The sequence below is a fragment of the Macaca nemestrina genome, chromosome 5, assembly GCF_043159975.1.
Source record: "Macaca nemestrina isolate mMacNem1 chromosome 5, mMacNem.hap1, whole genome shotgun sequence".
In the NCBI taxonomy this organism is placed as follows: Eukaryota; Metazoa; Chordata; class Mammalia; order Primates; family Cercopithecidae; genus Macaca; species Macaca nemestrina.
In genome coordinates this window covers 48210986-48236935 of record NC_092129.1, presented here as the reverse complement: position 1 = coordinate 48236935, position 25950 = coordinate 48210986, and the positions used below count along the sequence as shown (strand labels likewise).

General features: G+C 41.2%; 1 protein-coding gene across 3 annotated transcripts in view; it reads right to left on the bottom strand.

The window, feature by feature from the left end:
- Positions 1-25950, bottom strand: part of LOC105465752 (androgen induced 1) — a 275445-nt gene that overhangs the window by 37430 nt on the left and 212065 nt on the right. For 2 of the 3 annotated variants that reach the window (XM_071096532.1, XM_011714327.2), the window contains one exon: positions 13498-13613. The exons of the other annotated variant lie outside the window; for it this stretch is intronic. In XM_071096532.1, coding sequence (XP_070952633.1) covers positions 13498-13613 — 116 coding nt within the window. The remainder of the gene's footprint in view (positions 1-13497; positions 13614-25950) is intronic. 3 annotated transcript variants of the gene reach the window in all.

Here is a 25950-nt window from a genome sequence, read left to right as displayed (position 1 = left end):
ATGGGGCCTCCCAAGGAGGCTGAGTAGGAGCAGTGTTACAGGAAATGGGCAAACCAACCACTCTACCAACCAATCACCCAACTAAGCAACCACCCACCCAACCAACCACCCAACCATCCAACAACCCAACCATCCGACCACCCAACCATCCATCCAACCACCCAAGCAACCATCCAACCAACCAACCAATCATCCAAATAACCACCCACCTACCCACCCAGTCATGAAATAATCAGTTCAAAGAAGGATGTTGTAGAAAGAAAAAATGAAAACGGTTTTGGTGGGGAGAGTCGAGGTAGAATATATATTGCAGTGACAGGAGGAGGGCAAAATGTCAATGGCTCCAGGTGCACTGAACTGCTTTGGCTCCCTGACTATGGTTTCCTCTCTGTTGCTTCTAGGCCATCTCCTTTTTCTGCCTGGGACACTTTTATCCTGGACCTTCATAAAGCTAACTCTTATTTACCCTCCAAGAGGCAGCTTACATGTCATTTCCTCTGGGAAGCCTTTTAGGACTCTCTAAGTCTGGGTTAGAGAACCTTCCTGTAGACTCTATTTTTTCTCTTGCAAATAGCAGTTATCAACTGGATGACTATTGCTTTTTGGTTCCCTGTATCCTTCAATAGACTGTAAGCTCTTTGAGGACACAGCTGAAGCTTCTTCCATAGTCTGCCTCCTGCACCTGGTAGACACCTGGTAGACACTCAATAAGTGCTTGTTTGAGAGCGTTAATGAACTTTGTCACCAGTCAAGATGTACCCAGACCTTTCAGAATATTAGAGAATTAAAATATAATAATAATAATAAGCCAGTTGCTTATCTTACTTTGAAAATTATTAGGGAAATGGGTCTACTTACATGTACAAAGTCAAAGTTTTATATGGTTATTTTAGATCAAGTTTCTCTTGCCATTTCCATCACATCACAAGCAAATGGTCTTTCGGGCTATAAATTTCTGTTGACTCTTGGGGTATACGCTCATCTCTGCCACAGATAACTCTTCATCGGAATTGTTTACTTTTAACCAGATTTTAATGTGTGCCTCTGTTTGGTGCTGTGGGAGATACAAATGCCTGGGGACTGGTTTCCTCTCAGTTTCTGTCAGCTGTGGAAACCATCTGCTAAAGGTGGGACTGGGCAGGACAGGGGTCCCTGTGAAGAGGCTCACATACATGAATCCTCCCATGCAGCCCACAACAGAATATGTTCTGAGCCTTCAAAATGCTCTCATACTCTCAAAGACACCAAGAAGGCACCCCTGAGGGAAATGAAGAGGTTATGATTTTGCTAATTAATGAATCTTTCCTCTATGTGGAATGGTTTTATTGCCTGAACTGGGTCATCTCTCCTATAGGATGTGAGTCACTCTGGCAAGGAGCGCAGTCTGTGAGGTTTCTGCTACAACTTTATCAGCTTCAGTTGGCAATTTAAATGAATCAGGCAGGTGGGAGAAGAAACAATAAAGCTGAAATTCAATATTGGAGAAATGGATGGCAGGGGTGTCGTAAATATTTTATATGGTTACCATTGAACTAAATGTAAGAGACGTAGGGATGTGTGTGTATGTGTGTGTGTGGTGCGGTGGGGGGGGTGCGTGTGTGTATGTGTAATATATATTCATTTTCCCTATTTGCTTGCATTTAAAACTCACTGTTGCAATTTCTCTTATTAATGTCTATCTTAAACATATTTTCTGTGATATTTTATTGATGTAATGTCTAAAGAAAATGTGCTTGGATTAACTCTTAGAATACTGGAGACAAGGAAGCCTTCTTTATTTTCTTTAAGATAATTTCAAGTGCTAATCTTTTTCTTGCTTTAGATAGTGAAGGGAGGGGATTTTGGGGGCAGACTTTGGAGAAAGAGTTAATCAAATAACCACAAAACTTCAACTATTTTTAAAATCCCCTAGCAGAAATCAACAGAAGATTATAGTAGTGTAGCACAAAGAAGCTGAACCAAGTCTGGAGAATCAGAGAGGGCTTCCCCAAGAAAGAGAGTTAAGTTGAGGCCTCAAAGAGGAGCAGGATTTGAAACTAACACTGGTGCGAGACATGACACAGGGAGAGGTGGGATTTGTTGGTGGCACAAAGAAAGTGAAAGCTTTGAAGTGGACGAAGCTTATTGTTTTTGACAATCAGAGAAGATCACTGTGGCTGAAGCTAGCAAGGAAAAGGGAAGGAGGAATATGATGAGGCCAGAGGTCAGCAGGGGTCAGGTAATGCAGGGCCCCCTAAACCATGTAAAGGAATTTTGGTTCTTATCTTGAGGAGCAATGGGAAGTCATCCACAGTCTTGGAGCAAGGGAGTAGCATGATGACATTTGTTTATAAAAGATCACTCAGGGATCCTTTGGATAGATAGGAGTTGGCGGGGGGGATGCCAGTTCTAGCAGTGGTTGAGGGGAGAGATAACTGAGGCTGGGACCATAGTGTTGGCAGCGGAGATGGAGCAAAGGATAAAGATTCTAAAAGTACATCGGAGGTACAGAAGTCTGAAATTGGTGAACAACTGCCTGGAGTGGGCCTAAAAGAGATGGGTTAAGGATGTCTCATAGATTTCTGGCATGAACGACTAGTTTCAGGATGATGACAAGCGGATGCAGGTTTGTGGGTGGGATGCAGACATCTGGCATGGCATGAGGTTGGTTTGCAATTGCTAAATGAATAGATATGGAGTAGGTTCAGGAGAGAGGTATGGGATGGAGTTTGGAAATGGAGGCATTGCAAACACATGTGGATGGGCTTACCTAGGGAGAGTGGGTAGTAAAACAAGAGGACCTGGAAGTGAGCTCTGAAGAATTCCAACACTGAGGCTTGGGGGGAGTGGAAAGAGCCAGTAAATGAGGCTGAGAGGGATCATCTTCAGAATGGAGGGAAAATAAATGGTTACAACACCTAAATCAGAGGAAGAGAACATATCAGGAAGTGGGGGTGTGTTTTAGTATCAAATTGCTGAAGTGTCAATTGAGAAGAGGTCTACAGAGCATTCCATAAATGCAGCAAAAGAGAAGTCACCAGTGACATCAGCCAAAGTTTTGCTAAAGTAATGACAGCTGAAGCCACATTGGTGTGGGTTAATAATAATAATATTAACATAGTATATTCTTTGTGTGATTTACTGTCCTGTGCGTTTTACATATACTAAAGACTAGTATTAGTTTAATGGTAATGCCAATCTGATGAGAGAGTTATTATTATTCCATTCTACAGATGAGAAAACCAAGAAACAGAGAGGTTAAGTGACTTGGCCCAGTTCATATGGCAGAATCAGAATACAGGCTTAGGCAGTCTGGCTCATGAATTCACTCTCTCAACCATTACACCACCTTGTCTCTTAAGCCTTTGCTGTGTGAGAGTAGAGACAATGGAGACAACTCTTTGAAGGCAAGGCACTCAGCTGTGAGTAGGGAAATAGGGAAGCAGCTAGAGGTACAGGGGCTGGTCCTAGAAGAGCAATGTTGTAAGGTGGAGACTGGGACTACAGTGTGTTTAGATGCTGATTGAAAGGATCCAGCAGTGAGAATGAAGTTACAGGAGAATGAAGTGATGAGCACGAATGGGGTCCCAGGAGAGCTGGAAGGGTATGAAGCCAGAGTCCAGAAGGAAGGATTGCTTGCTGAAAGACATAGAGACCGTTTTCCTATTGTCTCAGGAGCTGAAGAGAGGATGGGTGCAGAAATGATGTTTGCAGGGGGAGATCGAAGGAGTCCCTGTTTAGAGTCTTTTATCTTCTCTGTGAAATAAAAGGCCAGGCCATCTGCTGGGAGGACTGGGAGAGTGAGGTGGAGGCAGAGGGAGTGAATACAGATGTCTGGAGAAATCCACAGGAAAATTGCCAAGTAGCATCAAGGGCACAAGCAGCATCACACTGGTGATCTGAGCAGACTATGGGGAAAAGAGCAGCGGTGTGGGCATGGCTGTAGGGAAGCTAGGGAGTGTGGGAACGATCATAACCACATAAAACATGACTTCAGGGTGGGGCAAGGTTAATAGCATATGGGGAATTCTAGTTGTTCATGTACTCCCAGAATGTCTAAGAACCAGCTGTTGGGGTAGAAGAACAAAAAACTCAGAATAATAAATACTGGGGATTGAGACAGATTATATACATAAGCCTTTTCTATACAGATGCAGGTCTAAGAAGTCGATTTGACCAACACCCAAGTGGACATTCTCAGGGGCCAAGGGCAAGACACACTCTCTGTTGTCAGGCTTTCAACTGCCCAGATAGACTTTTCCTTACAAGATGAGAAAATAGTGCATTCTCAGCAACGTGCTTGTACAAATACGCAGATTGGAATAATGGGAAAGTAATGACATTCTCAAATCTCATGGGAAAAGCAGAGCTCTGGAAATAACTTAATATATGAACCATAAGAAAATTTCAGAAAACTATTTAACATTCTTAATAGGTTATGAAGAGCCACACATCCTGTAAAGTAGGACCAAAACTTGTATGAAGAACAGAGGATAAAAAGAAAGTAAAGTAAGGGTGGGGGAAGAGAGAGAGAGAAAAAGAAAATGAGCCTTTCTCCTAGGGTCTCTGCAGGCATTCAGGAATTTTGTTGCCTAGGAGGAAGGAAAGATGTTCTCATTTCCTGAGCATCCCTATGGACTCTTTAATCCTCACAACTCTCTGAGGCAGGCGTTCTTTCCCATTTTAAAGGTGGTAGCAATGAGGCTAAGAGAGGATAAGTAATTTGCTCAAAGACTCCAGGAAGAGGGGAACTAAACAAGGAGCATCTAACTTCAAAGATCTGGACTTCTGCCTTCCAGGGTAAGGTTTATGAGGGAAGAAAGTTGCAGAAAGAGCTAAGCTGAGGCTCTCTGAGGATGGAGTATTCCTAGCGTGTAAACAGAATAATAATGGCCACTGGAACTGAGTGCAAGTTAGGTGCTGAACATTGTATACCCATTTTTCTGATTCTCACAGCAATCCTGCCTGATCACTATCATCATGCTTTTTTTTTTTTTTTCCAGATAAGGAAATTGAGGCCCATAGAGATTAAGTGATTTGTTCAAGTATTTGTTTTTTTCCTGCTACTATGACACATTGCCACAGACTTGTGGCTTAAAACAACACACATTCATCAGAGAATTCTACAGGTTAGAAGTATAACATAGGTCTTATTGAGCTAAAATTAAGGTGTCAGCAGGGCTGAGTTCCTTTCTGGAAGCTCTACGGGGAGAATCCCTTTCCTTGCCTTTTTCCGCTTCTAGAGGGGGTCCTTGTTCCGTGCTCACAGCCCCTTCCTCTGTCTTCAAAGCCAGCAATGGCAGTTCGAGTCCTTTTTCCACTGCATCTTTCTAACTGTCCTTCCGCAGTCATGTCTCTCTGACCACAGTTGTGAATGGCTCTCTACTCTTAAGGGTTCACAGGATTAGACTGGGTCCACCTGGACAAAGCAGGCTAACCTGCCCATCACAAGGTCCTTACCTTAATCACACCTGCAAAGTCCCTTTTAACATGTGTCATGTCAGGGAACATATCCAAAAGTTCTGGGGATTTTAGGATGTGGATATCTTTGGGGGTTTGTGGTGGGCATCATTTTGCCTTCCATACCAAGGTTAAACGTTATTAAAGGGGCTGAGTCCAGAGTTTAATTTAAACTTGGCCAGCAAATCCTGTTGACTCTACCTTCAAAATATATCCAGAATCCTATTAACGCCATTTCTACCACCAGGGTCCACGCCACTTCATCTCTTAGCAGGATTTCTTCTATAGCCTTCCTTTCTCTTCTCCTTGTTCTACCCTTGCCTTCAATCCACTCTTAACACATTGGCCAAAGTGATTCCTTAGAAATGTCTCAGTTCATGTCAAGTCTCTGTCCAAACCTTCCAATGACTCCCAATTTGAATTAAGGGCAGTCTTTTCAGTGGCCTATAACGCTCTCCTTCCCTCACCCTAGGAGCTCTGTGTGCTCTCCCCCTCACTCTGTTTCCACACACAGTGGCCTTCTGCTTTCCTTGAACACACCAGGCTTATTCCTGGAACCCTGAATGGGAGGGGGTTTACTTCTTTATTCCATGTACTCCAAGACCCTGAAGTAGAAGAGGAGGACATGGCCTGGTTCTGAGATGCCTCTTTCCTTTCTGGTGGGGGAAAGGGAACAAGGATGAATATCTTCTGACTTCACTGCCTGTGCTTGTGCGAGGGGCTTTCGCTGTGGTTGGCAAATCCCTGCTTCCCACTGATCAGTGCTGTGAGGCTGAAGTCCGGGTGCTCACCTCTGCATCGGTGCATATGTGTGAGGTTTGCAGGGGTCTCTGAAGTGTTTCTGCAATGAACAGCTTCCTTATGTGGGGGATCTGGCTGGCTCCAGCTTGACCTCTTTAACACCCCCTGGTTCCTGTCCAGGGTAGCACACCCCATGGTTTCCTGCTGCTGGAAAACCATTGCCCAGGAACCATTCTTTCTTGGGTGGGCTACCATCAAGACAGCTCAACTCCAGCAACCTTCCTCTATGTCAAACCAGATCTACAAGAAACTTTGGCACTTACAATGATGGGACCACAGGCCGCTTTACAGCTTCTCCTCCCGCTGCCCTGCCATATCTTTCTAAGACTCTTTTCCTTGCTTAAATAGGAGACATAAGGAAGGCTAACAAGTCAGCTTCCTAAATTCCTGCCTCATTGCTATTATTTACCAGGGATTCCCTTAGAGATTCACACTTGGCTTTGGTCAGTATGGAGAGGCCTTTCCTTCCCCCAGTGGCTCCCCTAGATCCAAAACTCAAGACTGCAAAGACCCTGTCCCTCTTCCCCAACTTGGGAAGAGGGTGGGGAAGACGGGCATGATGGAGCATGGATGGACTTGGTGATAATAAGTGAGAAGAGTCCTTTGTCTGTCTCTTATAAGCCCCAAGAAAGGTAGCTCTCTCCAGAATGTGAGATACTTATTGTTACAGTAGGTAGTTAGTCAGACATGAAAGGGCAGGAGAGCATTCCCCCACTACCTCCCTACAAACAAGAATGTCAGGCAACCATCAGGTGATGGTCAGTCAGTTGTTGTTAAAACTGCCTCTTTCAAATAATAATTGGTTGCAGTTGGCACCAGGGAAAGGCAGTCTCCCAATGGAGAAAGACACCTAAAGTTCATGATCAACAGCTTCCTGATAAGATCTCAGGAGGTGGGTGAGTGTGCTCAAGCATGCACACTAAGAGGCAAAATGGTGGAGTTTAATTGGTATATGACCTTCTAGGAGCATTCAACTGGTAAGGGAAGAATGCCGCAAGTGAGCATGCACGCAACTCCAATAAACACACTGAGCATGCGGCCCCTGCCAAGTGCTGGTAGGCCACTGTGCATGTGGGCAGCCCACTCCAAGGAAAGAATCAGGGGGAAAGGAACACAAGACCCCGAAAGCATGCCAACACATAAAACACCAAGTCAGAAGGTCAAACTGCACACTTGATCTCCCAAGTTGCCCACTTGACCCTCTTCCAAGGGTTCTTTACTTCCTTTCATTCATGCTCTAAAGCTTTTAAATAAACTTTCACTCCTGTTCTAAAACTTGCCTCAGTCTCACCCTGCCTTATGCCCCTTGGTCAAATTCTTTCTTCTGAGGAGGCAAGAAATGAGGTTGTTGCAGACCCATACGTATATGCCACCAGTAACATTATCAACTTCATTCATCTTGGACTCGGTTCTCTAATGCCAGAAAATCAGAAAAATGTACACAAACCATTACAGATATAAAAGTCAACAGCTATGGTGGAGTGAAAGAGTCAAGTTGAACTGAGAAAAATGTCATCTGCTGGTCAAATAACACATGTCGGCCAGATTTGTTTAACTGGTGAAGAAACATCTGATTAAATGGAAGGAATTGAATGTGGTCTAAAATTTCATTTTCTTAGTAAAGAGGGTACAAATTTTTTCCTAAAAATTTTACTCATTCATAGCTAAATATTCTAAGACTTTAAAATTTGAGTACACTCTTATTTTTATTTTTGAGAACTTTTTCTCTGGCTTACAAATACTGTATGTAAATAAAAAGTAATGTATGTTTCCAGCAGAAACTTGAGATACAAAAACATTTCAACAAGAAGCCAAAAAATCATCCAAAATTGCCCAGTTGAGAGACAATCAAATTTTGTGGAAGATAGAATTCTGACATGAAATAATTTAGAAATGATCGTAAAAGAATGAACACACTTCATTCTGTAAACCAAAAATAAAATCCTAAGCCTCTCAACCAACTGAATGGACCCCCCTCTGGGCCAAGGGGACCCTAGAGAAACCTGAAGAATGGAATTCGCAGCCATTAGGGGAAGGCAGGTTAGACATGCCTAATTGTACCCTCTCCTTTTTGGAGTTTAGGCATAACCGACCAGGATTAACTTTAAAATAGAGATCATAAGACTAACAAAACAGGCACTTCATGGCAATAAGATTCCAAATTTCAACCTGATTTTGATGTAGCATCACATAACAGATGGTAGGTCCTGAAGGAAATAAAACATATCTTAGCCCAAAATATATTTCTTTGACATATTTTGAAATGGCTCTGCAGAGCCATCTTTTGTGGGGGATCTTTGCATTTGTAGAGAGTCTCCATTAATACAGCCAGGACATTCCTGGATCCAGGATAGATTAATCAAGAGCCTGATGCCTTTTAGGGTCTGAAAAGAGACATTTACCATCCATTCTCTCTGAAGGCTGCCACCTATGAGGCTTCATCTACGTAACAAGAAACTTGGTCTCCACAATCTCCTTTATCTTAACTCAAGCATTTATTTCTACTGACTTAAAGTCTTTAGACAAAGCTTAACTCTTTCAAACAACTCCCAATCAGAAAAATCTTTGAATCCACCTATGACTTGTAACCACCCACTACTTCTTTGAGACATCCTGCCTTTTAAGGTCAAACCAATGCATACCTTACATGTATAGATTCACATCTTTGCTTGTAACTTCTGTCCCTCTAAAATGTATAAAATCAAACTGTAACCCAACAGTCTTGGGCACACTTTCTCAGGACCTCTTGATACTGTTCTCTGGGCTATGCTCACTCATGTTTGCTCAGAATAAACCTCTTTAAATATTTTACAGAGTTTGCTTTTTCCATTAACAATTCTGATTTTACTTTGCTTTATTTTCTGAGTTGGAAAGTTATTCGATGAACACATTTGGGAAATGAGATTTGGAATATGGAATTTGTTTAAAACCACTAGGGCCCAGAGACAACAGACATCTCTATTTTGCCTTAAATACACTCACAGCAGTTGACAAGGAATATTTATACTTAAGTGGAAACACCCAGGATCCATTTCGTCCCCTTCACTAACGCCTACTTGTTCTTGATGTGTCCTGGGTTGAGAGATCAACATGTGTTATACATGGCTTCTGACATCTCACATGGGCTCCGATTGAATGAGAAACCCCTGAAGGAGGGGAGAATAGCCAGGGGCTGGAAGAAGACTCCTCAGGACAGAGACTACTCTTAAAGTCTTGAGGATGTACATTTCCTAGGGTCTGAGTTGGTTTCCTCTTTCTGTATCTTGCAGATTGAAAGGCAGAGCAATGAGAAGCAGCAGAACTGCAGAGAGACAAGGATTCCAGGTGCTTGGAAGTGAGGGTGGAGGCAGCCTGGGAAAAGATTCAGCCCCAGACGACTGCACCAGGTGGAGCAAAGATGTCTTCTCTTTTATAAATGTCAACCAGAAGGCAACAAGAGTCAGGAGTCCATGATTTTACAGCTCCCTGTTGTTACCCAGTACCCCTGTAAGATTTCCTAATCATTCTTTTATAATTAAAAAATATATATTTTCATATCCTTTAGAGTTGTTTATGACTACTAAAATTGTTTTTGATTTTGTGCAAATGATCCAGAATGAGTAAAAAGAAAACATTTATGGTAACTAAAATTCTCAAGCCTTGAAAAGAAAACATTACTGTTTATACTACTATTTGTTGAGGAGCATTTCAGAACTGATAAATAGCAAATATAGGTATTTTTTTTTTTACTGTGAGTCAGGCATTGTTCTATGGGCTTTATATGCAGTAACAGTGTCTTTCCAACTACGAGGTACATTCTGTCCTCCTCCCTGTTTTATTTCTGAGAAAGCTAAAGTCTAGAAATGTTTCCAACCCAGAAAGTGGCCTCAGCTACCAGGCTTGGCTGGTTCTTATGTATTTCTTCTCAACAAAATAAAAAACTCAGTATGTTCATTCATGGAGTTACTCTTCACACAGCAAGGGCAGTGGAGGGTCCAGTTAACAGACTACAATCTGGAGCCACACACTGGGGCTTGTACCGTAGTTCTGGCAACAGTCCAGTGGCTCATCCTGGGCAAGTCATGTACTCTCTCTAAACTTCAGCATGCTTCCCTGTAAAAATGGGCAAGATATCATGCCTATCTTTAAGGACTGTTTGGGCAACTAAATAATATTTGAACTGAACTTGGCACAGTGTCTGGCTCAAAGAAGTGGTACCCATTATGATTCCTGATACTTAAACTCTTACATCAGACACCAAGGAGACCTCCGTATGTATCCAGAATGCTATAAATAAGGGTCCTCTCAATGATTGGGGAAAATCTCACAAACAGGTGCAGAGAAATGCGTGTTGGGGGGGATGATGATCAGGGGAGTGCCCAGGAAAGGAGTTAAGAGCTCCCCACAAATGGACAGGTGATGTTTGGGCTGGGGGAAAGAGAAACGTGGCAAAGAGGCAGAAGTCATCATGGAAGGAGATGGGACGGCCTTTAGATGCTAAGCCTGGGGAGGACTGCAAGGGGGCTAGGAAACAGAGCCACCAAGAATAGGAGCTCAATGGGAACCAGTCAATGGGGAAAGTCCAAGTCCCTCACTTTCTCTACTCTCACTATCCAAACCTGGGAAGAGAATAGATTCAGATGAGGAGGGCCAGCTGAGTCTAACTGGACAGTAAGTTAGAGTCCCAGCAAAACAGCCAGCCAGCCTGGCCAGCAGCCCCTGAGGTATAGATTTAGCTCAACCTTACTCAGTATTGCACAGACCATCTATTTCTTTTATAATTAGCATGTGATGAGAGGAATGCTTTCTTTCATGTTGGCATGGGGCTCTGGAATGTCCAGTTACAACCCTGGTATGCTATCAAAAGATTTCATATCCCAAACCTTTGGCTGTTGTGTCACTGGTATGTTGGCCCTAACATAGTCTGAAAGGAAGCAAAAGCCAGTACCCTTTTGATAACAATTAAAATCTTGGATTTACATAATGTGACATGACGTGAGGGCCATTGTTTAGCTTTTGGCATAGTTATGAATGCCCAGGGCAGAACACCAAAGGAAAAAGTCTACTTTGAATGCTTTCTCAGAACAAATCTGAGAGAATTCACTGGTTAATGTAAATACATGTCCAAACAAGTACTGGTTTGCTTAGGGAGTACGCAGAGCTGGCAAGCCTCACTTGGCACACAGAACATGAGTAATGCTTCATTTTCATGAGGGATCTTGGGGGTCTATACTGAGGACTATGTGGCATTTCCCATGTGTCTCTTTGGAACGTGGACTGATTCTACCCACAACGGAAGACAGACCATCAGAAAGTACATAGTTCCTGAAATCTCTGGGGCTCTACAAGATGCAGATAATTTAATAGCATATAAATGAATTTGCAGAAGTATACCCAGAGTTCCCAGAGCAAAGAACTTGCCTTTTCCACAGGTAAGCAAATAGGAGTGCAAAGTAATGAGACCGTATTTGGGGTAGGGGTGGGAAGTGAGACTGATTTGTAAACTATGGCTATAGGCAGTTCCAGGTATGTTTTAAACATCGTGGCATCCCTGGAATAATTGTGCAGCCTCCCTACTTGACTCTTCTGAAAGATAACACTCCTTTGAATGTAAGTTCATATGTATAAAGCACATAAATCCATTTTTAAGACATAACTTTAGTCATATTGCAGGTATGAGTTCTGATCATTTGGACATTTTCTATCAGAGAAACTTAAGGTTTAGGATGAGGGAAAAAGCTTAGAAAGTAATTAGGAAAACAAACACTTCCCTAGTCCTTGCAAGTGGTCTTTACTAGTTGAAGGAGGGGCCAATGGGAGGAGTTTATTTATTTATCTATTTATTTATTTATTTTTGAGACACAGTCTTGTTTTGTTGCCCAGGGTGGAGTGCAGTTGCGCGATCTCGGCTTGCTGCAACTTCTGCCTCCGGGGTTCAAGAGATTCTTACGCCTCAGCCTCCCGAGTAGGTGGGATTACAGATGCCCACCACCACACCTGGCTAATTTTTTATATTTTTAGTAGAGATGGGGTTTCACCATGTTGGCAAGACTGGTCTTGAACTCCTGGTCTCAAGTGATCTGTCTGCCTGGGCCTCCCAAAGTGCTGGGATTACAAGCGTGAGCCACCACGCCCAGCTGGGAGGACCACATGGTCGTAAAGCTCCTCCCAGCTGGACGCGGTGGCTTATGCTTGTCCATATGGACATCCTCTGGATGTCTCCTTATATCCAGCCAGAGGGTGTGACTTCCTGAAGCAAATCTTTCTGCTCAGATTTGGGGCATCATGTGATTATGCAAAGTGTGTCATGTACTGTAGCATCCTTTATTTTATATTTCAACTCCAGCTGGAGCAAGATGCTCCATGGAGACAGGGCCTCCCAAAGAGCTCTAGGATTTGGGGGGATTAAGTACAGTTGAGGGGTGTTTGGAAGAACATTATCCAGTCCTTCAGGCTTAAAGGAGGGGATGGTGACCCAGAACTCAGGACAGAAGAGTCCCAAGAGGCAGAAATGCTGGCAGGAGGGAACTCCTCTGTGCGTGTTAATATGTCAAAGAGGACTTGGAATTATAAAGAGAAATAAGAAATTCTCTATGTTAAGATAAATAATTTTTGAAGTGTTAAAAACCTGATAAGAACTGAAATTAATGTGAGGTAGACTCGCCAGGCAAAAATTCTTTTATCAGATAAATTTGGCACCTTGCACTTCGATCTGAACTGTGCACAATAGATCAAATGAAGATTTCTTGTGTTTTATTTACCCCAATATTTAAAAACAGAACAGTTTAATGCATTCTCCATGTAACAGCTAATTCTGGAGTACGTTTTAAATGGACCGGGGAAAATGTACAATTTTCACTTGTTTCCTAGTAAGTTTAAAGTCATTGCTCTAAGAGGTCACTTCTGTTCTCATCTGTGTTTGCTGCAACTCCCCTTCCCCCCAACAAAAGCAACAACAAAATCCCAAAGCAAAAAAGCCCTTAAGCAATAAAACCGGTGTCCAAGAAAAACATTTAGTTTGAAAAAGAGTTGAAAAATGTAGCCTTGGAAGAACCACTGCTTACATGGGATTGTTCAACAAATTCCTGTTGTGTGAGGTTTGGCATATACTTTCTAAAAATATAAGCATCTGGGGAAACGAGACAAAGCACAGGTCTTGGACCAAATGAGGCACACAGTGTGAATCTGTTAGTGATTATATCCATAATGAAATATGTGCCCAAATTTAGCAGTGCAGAATCTAATACAATAAGAAAGCCCAGCAGGCATGGTCCTTACCATAATATATAGCCAACAGAGAAGGTACATATGGCGGTGAGTCCGCTGCTCCTGCTGGGATACTGATGGTGCGATGTCCTCATCTCGATTAATATAAAGGGCAGAACCGTGGTGTGCTGGAAAATAACAGAGACTAGGTGACACAGATTCTTATCATTGTCTCTCTGTAGTTGTTTTTTCTCCGGTAGGAGAATGCATACTATAAATTCCTAGGAAAGTGTCAGGCAGAAAGAAGTCTACGGCTCACCAAAGAAGTAGAATGGACATAAAACCACATAGTGCCTTGGTTGCTCCATTAATATTTTTCTTCTGTATCTTAATTTTTGAAATTTTATTTTATTTTTTGCTCATTACAGAGAATTTTGATAACATAGAAAAATGTCTAAGAAAAAACTGGAACAAAAGAAAGGAGTAACAATAACCACTGTTAACATTTTGGTGTATGTCCCATTTTTTCTTTCCCTGTTCATATTACTTATACATAGTTAATATCATACTGTGTGTGCAATTTTGTTTTGGATTTTTATCATAATATTGTAGCATGAGAATTTCTGATACGGTATTTTAGAAATTCTTCTAGAAAATCGGTCTTGACCATAGCTTTGGAGAACTCCATTATATGGCTATACCAAGATTTATTTAACCAATTCTTGTTCCTGGATATCAAGATGTAAAAGATTTTCGTTCCAATTTTAGTATATGCGCTGCCGAAGCGAGCACGATGTAAAAGATTTTCAACCTTTCATTTATTAAAAATATCATGATGAACATCTTTCATAGAACTCTTTGTCTGAATGTTAAATTATGTTTTTGTTGTCAAAGGCTATACAGATTTTAAGGCTGTTGATAAATAATGCCAAATTATGTGTGCGCGAGCAGCAGGTTAGCAAACAACGCCAAATTAGCTTCCAGAAAGGGTGTGCCAGTTTGGACCAGCAGTGCATGAATTTAGATATGATGTCTGAAGGCAGAATTCCAAGAAACTGAGTAGAACATCTTTTTGTTTTTCTGATCCAGTGGTTACTCTAGACACTAAGTTTATTGGAACAGGATGGAGATGAAATTTATCCCATCTATAGGTAAGAAGAAAGGAAACTAAAATTCTTAAACCTTTCAAATGTTCAGATGCCCTCGGTTTTGAAATTTAGTGGACAAATATGAGGAACAAAGAGTTTCTAAGATAAAACTGGGTCAGGATATATATTTACCTTCCAATATTGGAGACCTTCTCAAGAGTATAAAGATGGCAGAACTGAAAACTGACCCATCAGCAGTTTTAAATTCTATTTAGTACTTCCTAAACAGCCGTGAAAGAATCGTTGCCTTGCTCTTCCTGTATTATTTGTGTATTCAAGGCAAAGGCAGGAAATTGAATATTATGATTTTCAAAGTCTAATAAGCATTTTAGTAAAATGGAACCAGGTGGCAAGTGGGCCTTGGCAGGCAAAAGGCATGTTGGGGATATCTAAATGAATATCTTTGGAGCAACCTGTTGTTTATATTCTTAGAAAAAAATAGAAAGGCATGATTTTTAAGAAATATTAAACAGTGGACAATCTTTGCCTTAAACATTCTCCTTTAGATAACTGTGCTGACTGCCAATATATTAGTAATTAGAGTGTGGCATTCTGAGAAAATCAGGTGAGTGATTCCACAGTTGGGTAGCTTTATATTCATCTTTTATCTTCTTCATTACTATTTTTTAAAAACAATATAATTAGCTCTGAAGAAAGTCATGCGAGCCAATGTATATGTGTGCTAATACAGAGACAGTATGCATTTTAAAGATTGATTGATTTTTCATTATAGTTACCTCAGATGACATCCGCCTGGAATGTCGCCAACAGTTTGAGATGGCAACAGTAGTTTTACAATGGTGCATTCATGTAAAATTCAAATGTACACCTGGCAATAAGGCTATGTCTTATCAAATCTTACACAGAAGAAAAATACCTGCAGATCAAACCTTTATACTGATGATAATGCTGACCCTGAGGGCCTGTGTGGGTTATAAATGACAATGACATCACTTTTGGATCACTGATATTAATACATTTCTTAAGTTCTACCCTTCATTCATTGCTCCAAATAAAGTAGAAAATCCTCCATTTTTTAATAAATAAATATTGGTTGTATAAATAACCAATCAGAATATGCTTATTCAGTTGTCATTATTTTATCAAGGAAAGTGATAAAATGTATGCCTATCTTCCAGATAGGACATCTGATAGTTGCTGATGATCAGATGTATCTGGGAAAATCAGCATGTACTGTAATCATTCCAGGAAGAAAATCAATTTGAAAAAGGAATATCTTTCTAGATCACTTCATCATTGGCGTCATCACCACTAAACAGGAGCAACTTGTCCCATCAGTGACATAACCACAGACAAAAGATCTTTTTGTGGCTAGCTGCGCATGTGCAGGCTTGTCCAGTGACAAATCTTAGTAGGTTTTTCTATGTCAAGGTAACAGCTTATCATTTGGAATTTTCATGCACTAAAGACTGTGGATCTCCCTCTCTAGAAATGTATAATGTAAGTTATGCTTATTTATACATAGTATATATTAACAAACATAAATTAGTGTAAAATATTTGCTGCAAATATAAACGTTGCCTTACAGTTAACTAAAGTTTTGTGAACTAAAAGAATGGTAAAAAACTATGAATGGTCCTGCTGAATAAGTAACCTTTAGCAGTTGAGTTATAACTTAAAATCCATAGCAGCAAGAGAGATAATTATTTTAGAACTACAGGTATGTGAAATCCAGTTCCAATCCATTCTCAGGCAATACTCTGCTTCAATGACTTAAGAACCAGAAGGGAAATATTTAACTCCAGTTAAAATCATCACTGCATAAGAACAGCACTCTTACATTTTGCTCACTGTGGTATCTGCAGCACTTAGAAAAGAGCATGGCACAAGAGAGGTACTCAGTCAACGTTTTTTCACATAATTTAATCTTCAAAACAACATCCTATATGGATATTATCAACTCTATTCCGTAGATGGGGCAAAAAAGGCTCAGAAAGGTTAATTATTTTGCCTAAGATCACAGAGCTAGTAGGTCTAGAGGTAGGATAGAAAACCAGTTCTGGGCCGGTCGCAGTGGCTCACGCCTGTAATCTCAGCACTTTGGGAGGCCGAGGCGGGCGGATCACAAGGTCAGGAGATCGAGACCACGGTGAAACCCCGTCTCTACTAAAAATACAAAAACTTAGCCGGGCGCGGTGGCGGGCACCTGTAGTCCCAGCTACTCAGGAAGCTGAGGCAGGAGAATGGCGTGAACCCGGGCGGCGGAGCTTGCAGTGAGCCGAGATCGCGCCACTGCACTCCAGCCAGGGGGACAGAGCGAGACTCCGTCTCAAAAAAAAAAAAAAAAAAAAGAAAACCAGTTCTGTATGCCTCCAGATCTCATGCTCTTTCTTTCTGCATTAGAATTATATTTTTACAAGATGTCACAGTTGAATAATGTTTGAATCAATAAACCTGTAGGAGTGCATAATTGCAGATCACTCACATTATCTCCCAACAGATTGGAATTAGTTTTTGGTTGGGCCTCAAAACAAATAAAAAGGTCTTCACTGTAAAAAATGATTTTTGCTAAATATGTTTTTCCTGTGGTACATTATCATATCAATAATAATAAACAATAACATTAGCTAGCATAGAGTCAGAACTTTTTTTAACTTTTATTTTAGATTTGGGGGTACATGTGAAGGTTTGTTATATAGGTAACCACACATCATGGGGGTTCGTTGTACATACTAGCTCATCACCCAGGTTTTAAGCCCAGTACCCAATCATTATCTTTCCTGCTCCTCTCCTTCCTCCCAACCTCCCCCCTCAAGTAGACCCCAGTGTCTGTTGTTTCTTTCTTTATGTTCATAAATTCTTATCATTTAGCTTCCACTTATAAGTGAGAACATGCAGTGTTTGGTTTTCTGTTCCTGCATTAGTTTACTAAGGATAACAGTCTCCAGCTGCATCCATGTTCCTGCAAAAGATGTGATCTGATTCTTTTTTATGGCTGCATAGTATTCTGTGGTATACAAGTACCACATTTTCTTTATCCAGTCTGTCACTGATGGGCATTTAGGTTGATTCCATGTCTTTGCTGTTGTGAGTGGTGCTGCAATGAACATTTGTGTGCATATACCTTTATGGTAGAATGATTTCTATTCTTCTGGGTATGTACCCAGTGATGGGATTGCTGGGTCTAATGGTAGTTCTACTTTTATCTCTTTGAGGAGTTGTCATGCTGTTTTTGACAATGGGCTGGATTACACTCCCACCAACAGTGTATAAGTGTTCCCTTTTCTTCGCAACCTCACCAGGATCTGTTACTTTTTGAAAGTCAGAACTTTCTAGTGGTATGATGACACTTACAGACGGCTGGAAGTGAACTGAAGCATGATCTGTTTCTGTTTCCCCAAACACAAATACCATTTACAACTTATAGTATTTTCAGGTAGATGTAGATCCATCTTGGATAAATGAGAAGGTTACAAAGTCTGGTCACCAGAGGTGGCTCTTGGCTCTTAAGAATTGTTTGGACTGTTCTCTGCAGTACGTTGTCAACAGAACAATTCCCCAGGAGCTGAGTTAAAAACAAGGCTTGACTTGTTTGAAGGGCTAGGTAAAATGAAGCATTGACAGCCCAAGGAGTAAACCTTTGGTCTTCCATATAAACTCCAACGTAGAAAGTACTGGTCTAGGATATCAGTGGTGAACCTATCCCAAGCTCTATCATCCATTTTAGCTAGTTTTAATGAGGAGCTATAATTTGGAAGATTGTGTCCAAAAACCAAGCCTAAATCTATCCTGATTTGTTGCATCATTTGTGTTTTTCTTAATGGGGTCTTGGTGGGTCCCCCGTGATGCAGCGGAGTGAACTCACTCCACTGCCATGGATGCTGTGAACCGACGGGCCTCCCGTGTCAAAGGTCTGTCTGCAGAAGAGATCCACAAGGGGGTGTCACCTCCACACAGAGCAGTCCTCACACCTGAGATGGGGCTGGATTCACTCAAGGACCCATGATTAATTCTGATGTGAAGACCCTGAAGCAGACGGGACAAGAAAAAGGGCTTTTGCAGAAGAGGCTCAAAGGAAGACAGCAGTGTAATTAAGTGGAAAGATTAGGAGGCTGGCCTCTGAGATCTAGTTCTGATTTTGTCCTTGCTCACAGGTTTTCACACGTGTGTGAAGCTTAGTATTATTCTTTGTAAAATGAGGTAGTTGGATTAAATTAGGCTTCTCATGAAGAGCTAAGGAGTTTTGCTATAACACATGCCAGAGCTGACCCACATATGCTTTAGGGACAGTAGACACAGTGCCAGGGCCCATGAAAATGTCTTAGTTTCTTTTAGAATCAGAAGAAAAAATGAACTTTCAGAGTTGAAGATTATATTCATCTGTATACCAATGCCATCATAAAACATCATATACATATACTTACACACATACACACGAATGTAAGAAGGGACTCACTAACACAAAGTGCTTAAAATCTACAAAAGCCACACTGTGGCCCTGTTCATGCTACTTGATTTTTTTTTTTAAAGTTCTCAACCAATTCACATTTTTCTTAAATAAATGTGCTTAAAGAAAAACTGTATGTAAACTCTCATAAATGGAATATCATTTGCCATAAATAGAAGATAACCACAAAACCAAATACAATAAAAATGAATTAATCTTAGTAAATATTTGTTAGATTATTTTGAGGCCTGCCCTATCTGTGTTAAATGAGGACGTTAGTAAATACTAGAGGGGCATTAAAGATATACTGGCGTAAGGCTGGACACAATGGCTCACGCCTGTTATCCCAGCAGTTTGGGAGGCTGAGGCGGGTGGATCACCTGAGGTCAGGGGTTCGAGACCAGCCTGGTCAACATGGTGAAATCCTGTCTCTACTAAAAATACAAAAATTAGCCAGTCGTGGTGGCAGGCGCCTGTAACCCTAGCTAGTTGGGATGCTGAGGCAGGAGAATCACTTGAATCTGGGAGGCAGAGGTTGCAGTGAGCCAAGATCGCACCATCGTACTCCAGAGTGGGTGACAGAGCAAGACTCAGTCTCAAAAAAAAAAAAGAAAAGAAAAGAAAAGAAAAAAGATATTCTGGCATAAAAGAGAGACTCTCCTAAACAGAATGAGAAGGACTGAAAGATACTTCAGAGGGAATAAACTTTTCAGTATGTAATTCAATATTATTCAATGTCAGGTCCCTGTGCTACATAAATTACCTTGCAAAACACCAGAGCTATACAGTCTACATACTGGGGTATACTGGAATAGATTATTTATAAGTTGTAGTTGTACCTTCTAACTACTAGATTATTTGATTTATGAATCAAATGTCCCTTCACCAGGAAACTGGAAAGATGGATGAGTTGGAAGTTTAGGTTCTGACAGAAGAATGTAACGGTATTAAAGGAAAAAAGTTCACATTACACAAGAAGTATCTGGACTGGCTCCTGGGGAAAATTTTGGACTATCTGTGATGGCAATGAGTGACCTATAAACTACAGAGAAGTTTTGGAATAACCTTCTCTGTGGATTAATAGAAGGACAAAAATTATGCTGCACGATGGTATAAATCCAGGCAAGTCAGATGGATGAATTAGGGGGCCTCTCAAGATTATTTTAGATCTGTAGAATTGAGGGTTATAATCAGAGTGTACAACAGAAAAATTAATAGGCAATATTTGAAGACTATGTTCAACTGCTATTTCTCTCGTCTTTCTCCTTCTCTCCAAAATATTTTTTAATAGGAGGGTACTACTCCCATATCATATGAACACCAGGCAAAAATCGTTTCTTCCTCAGAAGTAAAACCAGCTTTTGAACGTGAGGTGTGGCCAACCTCATTGGGTCATAAAATACCTGGTAATCCCGTCCACTATTGGCACCTGTGGGATACAGGCAGGCCTCTGGAAGTGTTTGCACAGTTAGGCGTGCATCAAATCGCTAGATGAGCTTATTCTTGCCTTCATGTTTTCTAATACCCCAATGACAACTTTGGATCTTAAATAAAAAGATGGCAGTGTGCATGTGCCTGTGTGTTGCACACTTAATAAAGACATGCATATCTTTCCAAGTACATATCTTTGTGTTACTGTGCACCTGGATTCTTATGAGCACCTAGACTGCAGGCAGGGCCAGCGATGTGACTGGACTTGCCTACGAAGATGGGATAAGGAAGGTCCAGTAAGTTTACAGCTATATTATATATAACAATAATATGAAAAACTATCCTAAGATACAAAAAGTGTGCACTCTAGATTGTAACTTGAATATTTTGTTGATTTTTTCCTGTTTCCTCTCACCCTGCATAGAACAAAAGGGTATTAAAAATGAGAAAATGTTTATCCTGAAATAAGGCAAGAGGAAATTTCCAGGTTTGAAAATAAAGCCCCATTGCATTAGTAAAACATGATCTAAAACAACAGAAAGGGAACATGTGCAAAACTGAGAAAAATCACCAAACTCTGACTGATCGTAATCTTTGGCAAAGCTTCTAGGCTTCCCAAATAAGTCAAATGTTTGAAGAATACAGGAAAACGCAGCATTAGTGAGGGCATGAGGAGAATCAGCGTGGATCTTCCCTTGGGGCCACTGTACAGTGTTAGCTGGATGAGATTTCTCCTCTTCAAGGGAGATAGAAATGACATCCCAAGTAGCTTGGAAAGAAAACTGATGCGGGCTCCAAAAAAATCCCCTGAATTTTTACCTTGGGAAATCTGACAAAATGTTTTATCTTGAAACTATCATTATTAATTTTGCTAATTGGTCAGCTCAATTTCTGTCACCCTTCCTCCCTTCCTCCCTCCCTCCCTCCCTCCCTTCCTAGTAGAGATATTGTAGTGTTTTGAATGATGAGGAACTGCCAGTCTCAGCCACTATACTTTTTGTTTCTCCAGAAGTCAAACAGAACTTCCTCTTGTCATGGGTCTCCCTCTCCCCAGGGCCCGGTGCCGGCTTTAGTTGGGTGCTGCCTATAAGTATGGCATACAATCTCTCTCCAGAAACTGCCAGGGTATTTTTAAACTGTGCCTTTTTGGCGTAGGTTGGATACCTGTTCCTGCCGGCTGTCAAATCAGGCTGAGATGCTCTTACACCGGAACAACCTCATGTTCAAAATCAGGTTAGAAACAGTGACCCAAGGTGAAAACCTCAGGTTCAGACAGAACAACACTTACTGAGTGCCAGCATGTTCTGGGCACTTCCAAAACTCTTTATAGGCTAAGGACTAAATTTGGAATTTACTCACTTCTAACATTAGCCCCAACAACTCTTAGGATATGGTTTCAATAATTACGCCAAATAAAACAGTGATGCACACTTAATAAAGACATGCATATCTTTGCAATTAAGAGCAACTATATGTCATAGGAACCATTACACTAGGACAGTGACACGTTTTACTGGGCTATTATTTTTGCATTTAAAGATTTTAAATATGACTTGAGGCAGTAACTATCTCTTGCTGAATCCTCCTAATGAGGACACCTAGGAGGTGCTAAGGGGCCATGGCATTACCAGGAGGCTGCAGCGTGGTGTGTATTTTCTCTTTGCTTTTCAGCCCAGCAGCCTGTGGGCCACCAATTAAAGAATTCTTTTTGCAAGTGGGATGCTATATAACACCCATTTTTAAGTGACCTAGTGTTTGCTTTCTTCTACAAAGATTTCCCAATTAGTATGTGTAGTTCTCACAGAATAGCACCTCTAATGAATACCCTCAAACAAGCAAACCACTATACTATGATGAGCTGTATGCAGACTTGCAGACAGTCAACAATGGCGCAAAGGCCAGAGCAATTTGCTCAGCTTCGTTATGTCAAGGAAAGACCTCACATAATGGTGGACATGTGAACTGAATTTTTAAGTGTGACTAGGGGTTGACAAGCAGAAGAAAGGGGAAAGGAAAGTGTTCATTCACATGGCCAAGGAGAAGAAAAAGTATGTAAAGGTAGAGCACAGTCCACTAAGGGCACTGTTACCACTGCAAGACGTGAAAGAGGATGAAAAGCTGGGTTTGCATGGGTGAGGGTGAGGGAGGTGTCTGCCAAACCCTAGAGGGTTTTGAGCTGAAGTCTGCCCTGCAGGAAGCAGACGTTCCTCTATAGGTTCAGACATCTTCCATGGAGTTTAAGATCTAGAGAAGTAGGAGAAACAAATTTGGATATTAATAGTAGAAAGATTAAGCTGGAGAAACGGTGAAGAAGAGAGTGAAAAGAGGAGAGATTTATCTGCCAAGTCGCTCCTCTCTCCTGCCTGGCTTCTATTCTGCTGGCTTTTCAAGGAAGGGACTTTCCATGACTTTATTCTAGGCCACCTTCTCAGCCTCACACCTCTTCCTCACATCTCTGCAGCCTCCTCACCTACAATTTCCCCCTTTCTACTCTTCTTTTTCTCCTTTACTTTAATAAGTTCTACAGTACTGAAAACAACATAAGGTAAAGAACAAAAAGAAAGCTAGTCTAACTTTGTAAATGTCAATTTGACAGGTAAACAAAGAAAATATTTTTTTTCATCCCTCTGTGTTTATGCTGCTTCCCCTATTATTAACTGGATGTGCAGAAATATGGAATAACAATAATAATAGCTACCATTTACTGAGTTCCTAATATATGCTGAGTTTATACTAGACATTTTCCATTATTATCATATTTAATTCTCACAACAATCCTAATGCAGTAGTTATCTTCTTCATTTTATACATGACAAAATGTAGGAACAGAGGGGTTCACTTGTCAAAGGTAGTGTAGAACTCATAAATGGTGTAGCCAATATTTGATTCCAGATCTTCCTGACTCTAAAACATGCTCTTTTACTGACACACGCTGCTTCCCACGCTTGTTAGTTCATTCATTCATTCAACAAATACTATATTCCTACTATGCACCAGTCATCCTTGCCTCCAATGGACTGTTGTTCTAGGAAATGTGTCTCAATTAGGCGAATAAAAATTTAAAGTCTCTCACCTTGGAAAAGATCTCATTCACTGGGGTTGCAATGTATAGGATCTTGGAGTAGAAGTGGATCACACAACACATGCAAATAATTGAAGTTATTCTGTGAGATCTATTTATTGCATGCCAGGAACTGTACTAATCGCTTTACATGGATTAAAGCTCATTTAATTCTCAAGATAATGCCTCAAGGTATATGTCGTTATCATCATCAATTCCATTTTACAGAGACTGAGGCACAAGAACTTAAGAAAGTTGCACAAGTTTATCCAACTGGAAGGTGGTGAGTTTGTGCTCAGACTTGGGCAGTTTGGCTACCGATGCTCCACTGCCTATGGAGCACTGGGACAACCGAAGGATAAAAGAATGGCCAGGGGAAGATCTCATAAGAGGGAAGGGGAGCTGACTGTGTCATGGCTGTGTCTGGGAGAAGGAACCTGAAATAATCTCGTCATCCCATCATTCAGCTTCTTAAGATTCCGGGGTCTGAGGGACAACAGGTCAGTCTTTATGCCCATGTTGGAGGGTAAATCGCATAGGTAGCAAGGGCCTCATGGAGGTAGAGGGGAAGAAGGGAGAGTAACTCCAAGCCACTGTCACAGAGAGGCATTCTCTTTCTGAGATTTGTGCTACCTTTCTTGTGTTTTTGGTGGCCTGTTCTCCTTAAAAGTATTTTGGAAACTGATATGGTTTGGCTGTGTCCTCACCCAAATCTCATCCTGAATTGTAGCTCCCATAATTGCCCCGTGTTGTAGGAGGGTCTTGGTGGGAGAAAACTGAATCATGGGGGTGGTTTCCTTTATACTGTTGTCATGATAGTGAATAAGTCTCACAAGATCTGATGGTTTTATAAGGGGTTTCCCCTTTTGCTTGGCTCTCATGCTCTCTTGGCTGCCACCGTGTAAGACATGCCTTTTGCCTTCCACCATGATTGTGAGGCCTCTGTAGTCATGTGGAACTGTGAGTCCATTAAACCTCTTTTTCTTTACAAATTACCCAGTCTTGGGTATGTCTTCATCAGCAGCATGAAAATGGACTAATACAGAAACATTTTCGGGAGTGAGGTGAAGAATGGGAGAAGAGAGAGCAATGGGGGACACGGCAGAGGTGGACGGCAAGGGAAAAGTGAAACTCAAGTAGGTGTTCCTGCAGTCAGTAAAATTTAAAGCACGGAAGTATTTTCTTAAAGATCATGAAAAAAGTGACAAGTTTGGGGAGCAACTACAGAAAACTGAAACATCATTCACAACATTCTGAAATTTAACAAAAAGAACCTTGAAAAACAATAACCTAGGGTTTTAAAATTATTCACCTGCTTTTCAGATATTTTCTCAGTAGAATCCACTTATTCATAGATATCAGCATCCTCCAATGTCAGAGTATGGCTTTAAAAAGACAATTCTGACTATGTGGTTCTCTTCATTAAAATCTTCCTTTTTTTTGATGAGTTTGTGTCCTTTGTAGGGACATGGATGCAGCTGGAAACCATCATTCTTAGCAAACTCACAAGAACAGAAAACCAAACACCGCATGTTCTCACTCATAGGTGGGAACTGAACAATGAGATCACTTGGACTCAGGAAGGGGAACATCACACACCGGGGCCTATCATGGGGAGGGGGGAGGGGGGAGGGGGGAGGGATTGCATTGGGAGTTATACCTGATGTAAATGACGAGTTGATGGGTGCAGCACACCAACAAGGCACAAGTATACATATGTAACAAACCTGCACGTTATGCACATGTACCTTACAACTTAAAGTATAATAATAATAAATAAATTAAAAAAAAAAAATCTTCCTTTTTTTTTTTTTTTTTTTTTTGAGTTGGAGTCTCACTCTGTTGCCCAGACTGGAGTGCAATGGCGTGATCCCATCTCACTTCAACCTCGCTCTCCGGGTTCAAGCAATTCTCCTGCCTCAGCCTCCCAAGTAGCTGGGATAACAGGCACCCACCACTATGCCTGGCTAATTTTTGTATTTTTAGTAGAAACAGGGTTTCACCATGTTGGTCAGGCTAGTCTTGAACTCCTCACCTCATGATTCACCCACTTCGGCCTCCCAAAGTGCTGGGATTACAGGTGTGAGCCACTGCGCCTGGCCAAAATCTTCCCACTATCTTCAAGTAAAGTCCAAGTTTCTTGGCATTGCCTTCAAAGGCCCTTACTATGTGATTCAACCTACTTTTCTAGATTAATCTTATACCACTCTGGACTGGCAACTGTTATTGTTCCACTAAAAGACCTCAAACTTTCATGTCTTTGTTTACCTTCTTCTTTCTGACTGCAATCCCTTAATATTTGGGATTTTATCCTTGGTATATACATATCTCAGAGTCCTATTCCTCCCATCAAAGAATCAGCCTCACATTTTTATGCATCCTCAGTTAGGCGGGGCTGCAGAAGGCTCTAGTCCTGGCAACGGGCCTATTATTAACAGAAGGGATGTGGACACTCCTAGGTCAGTGCATTTAAAAGC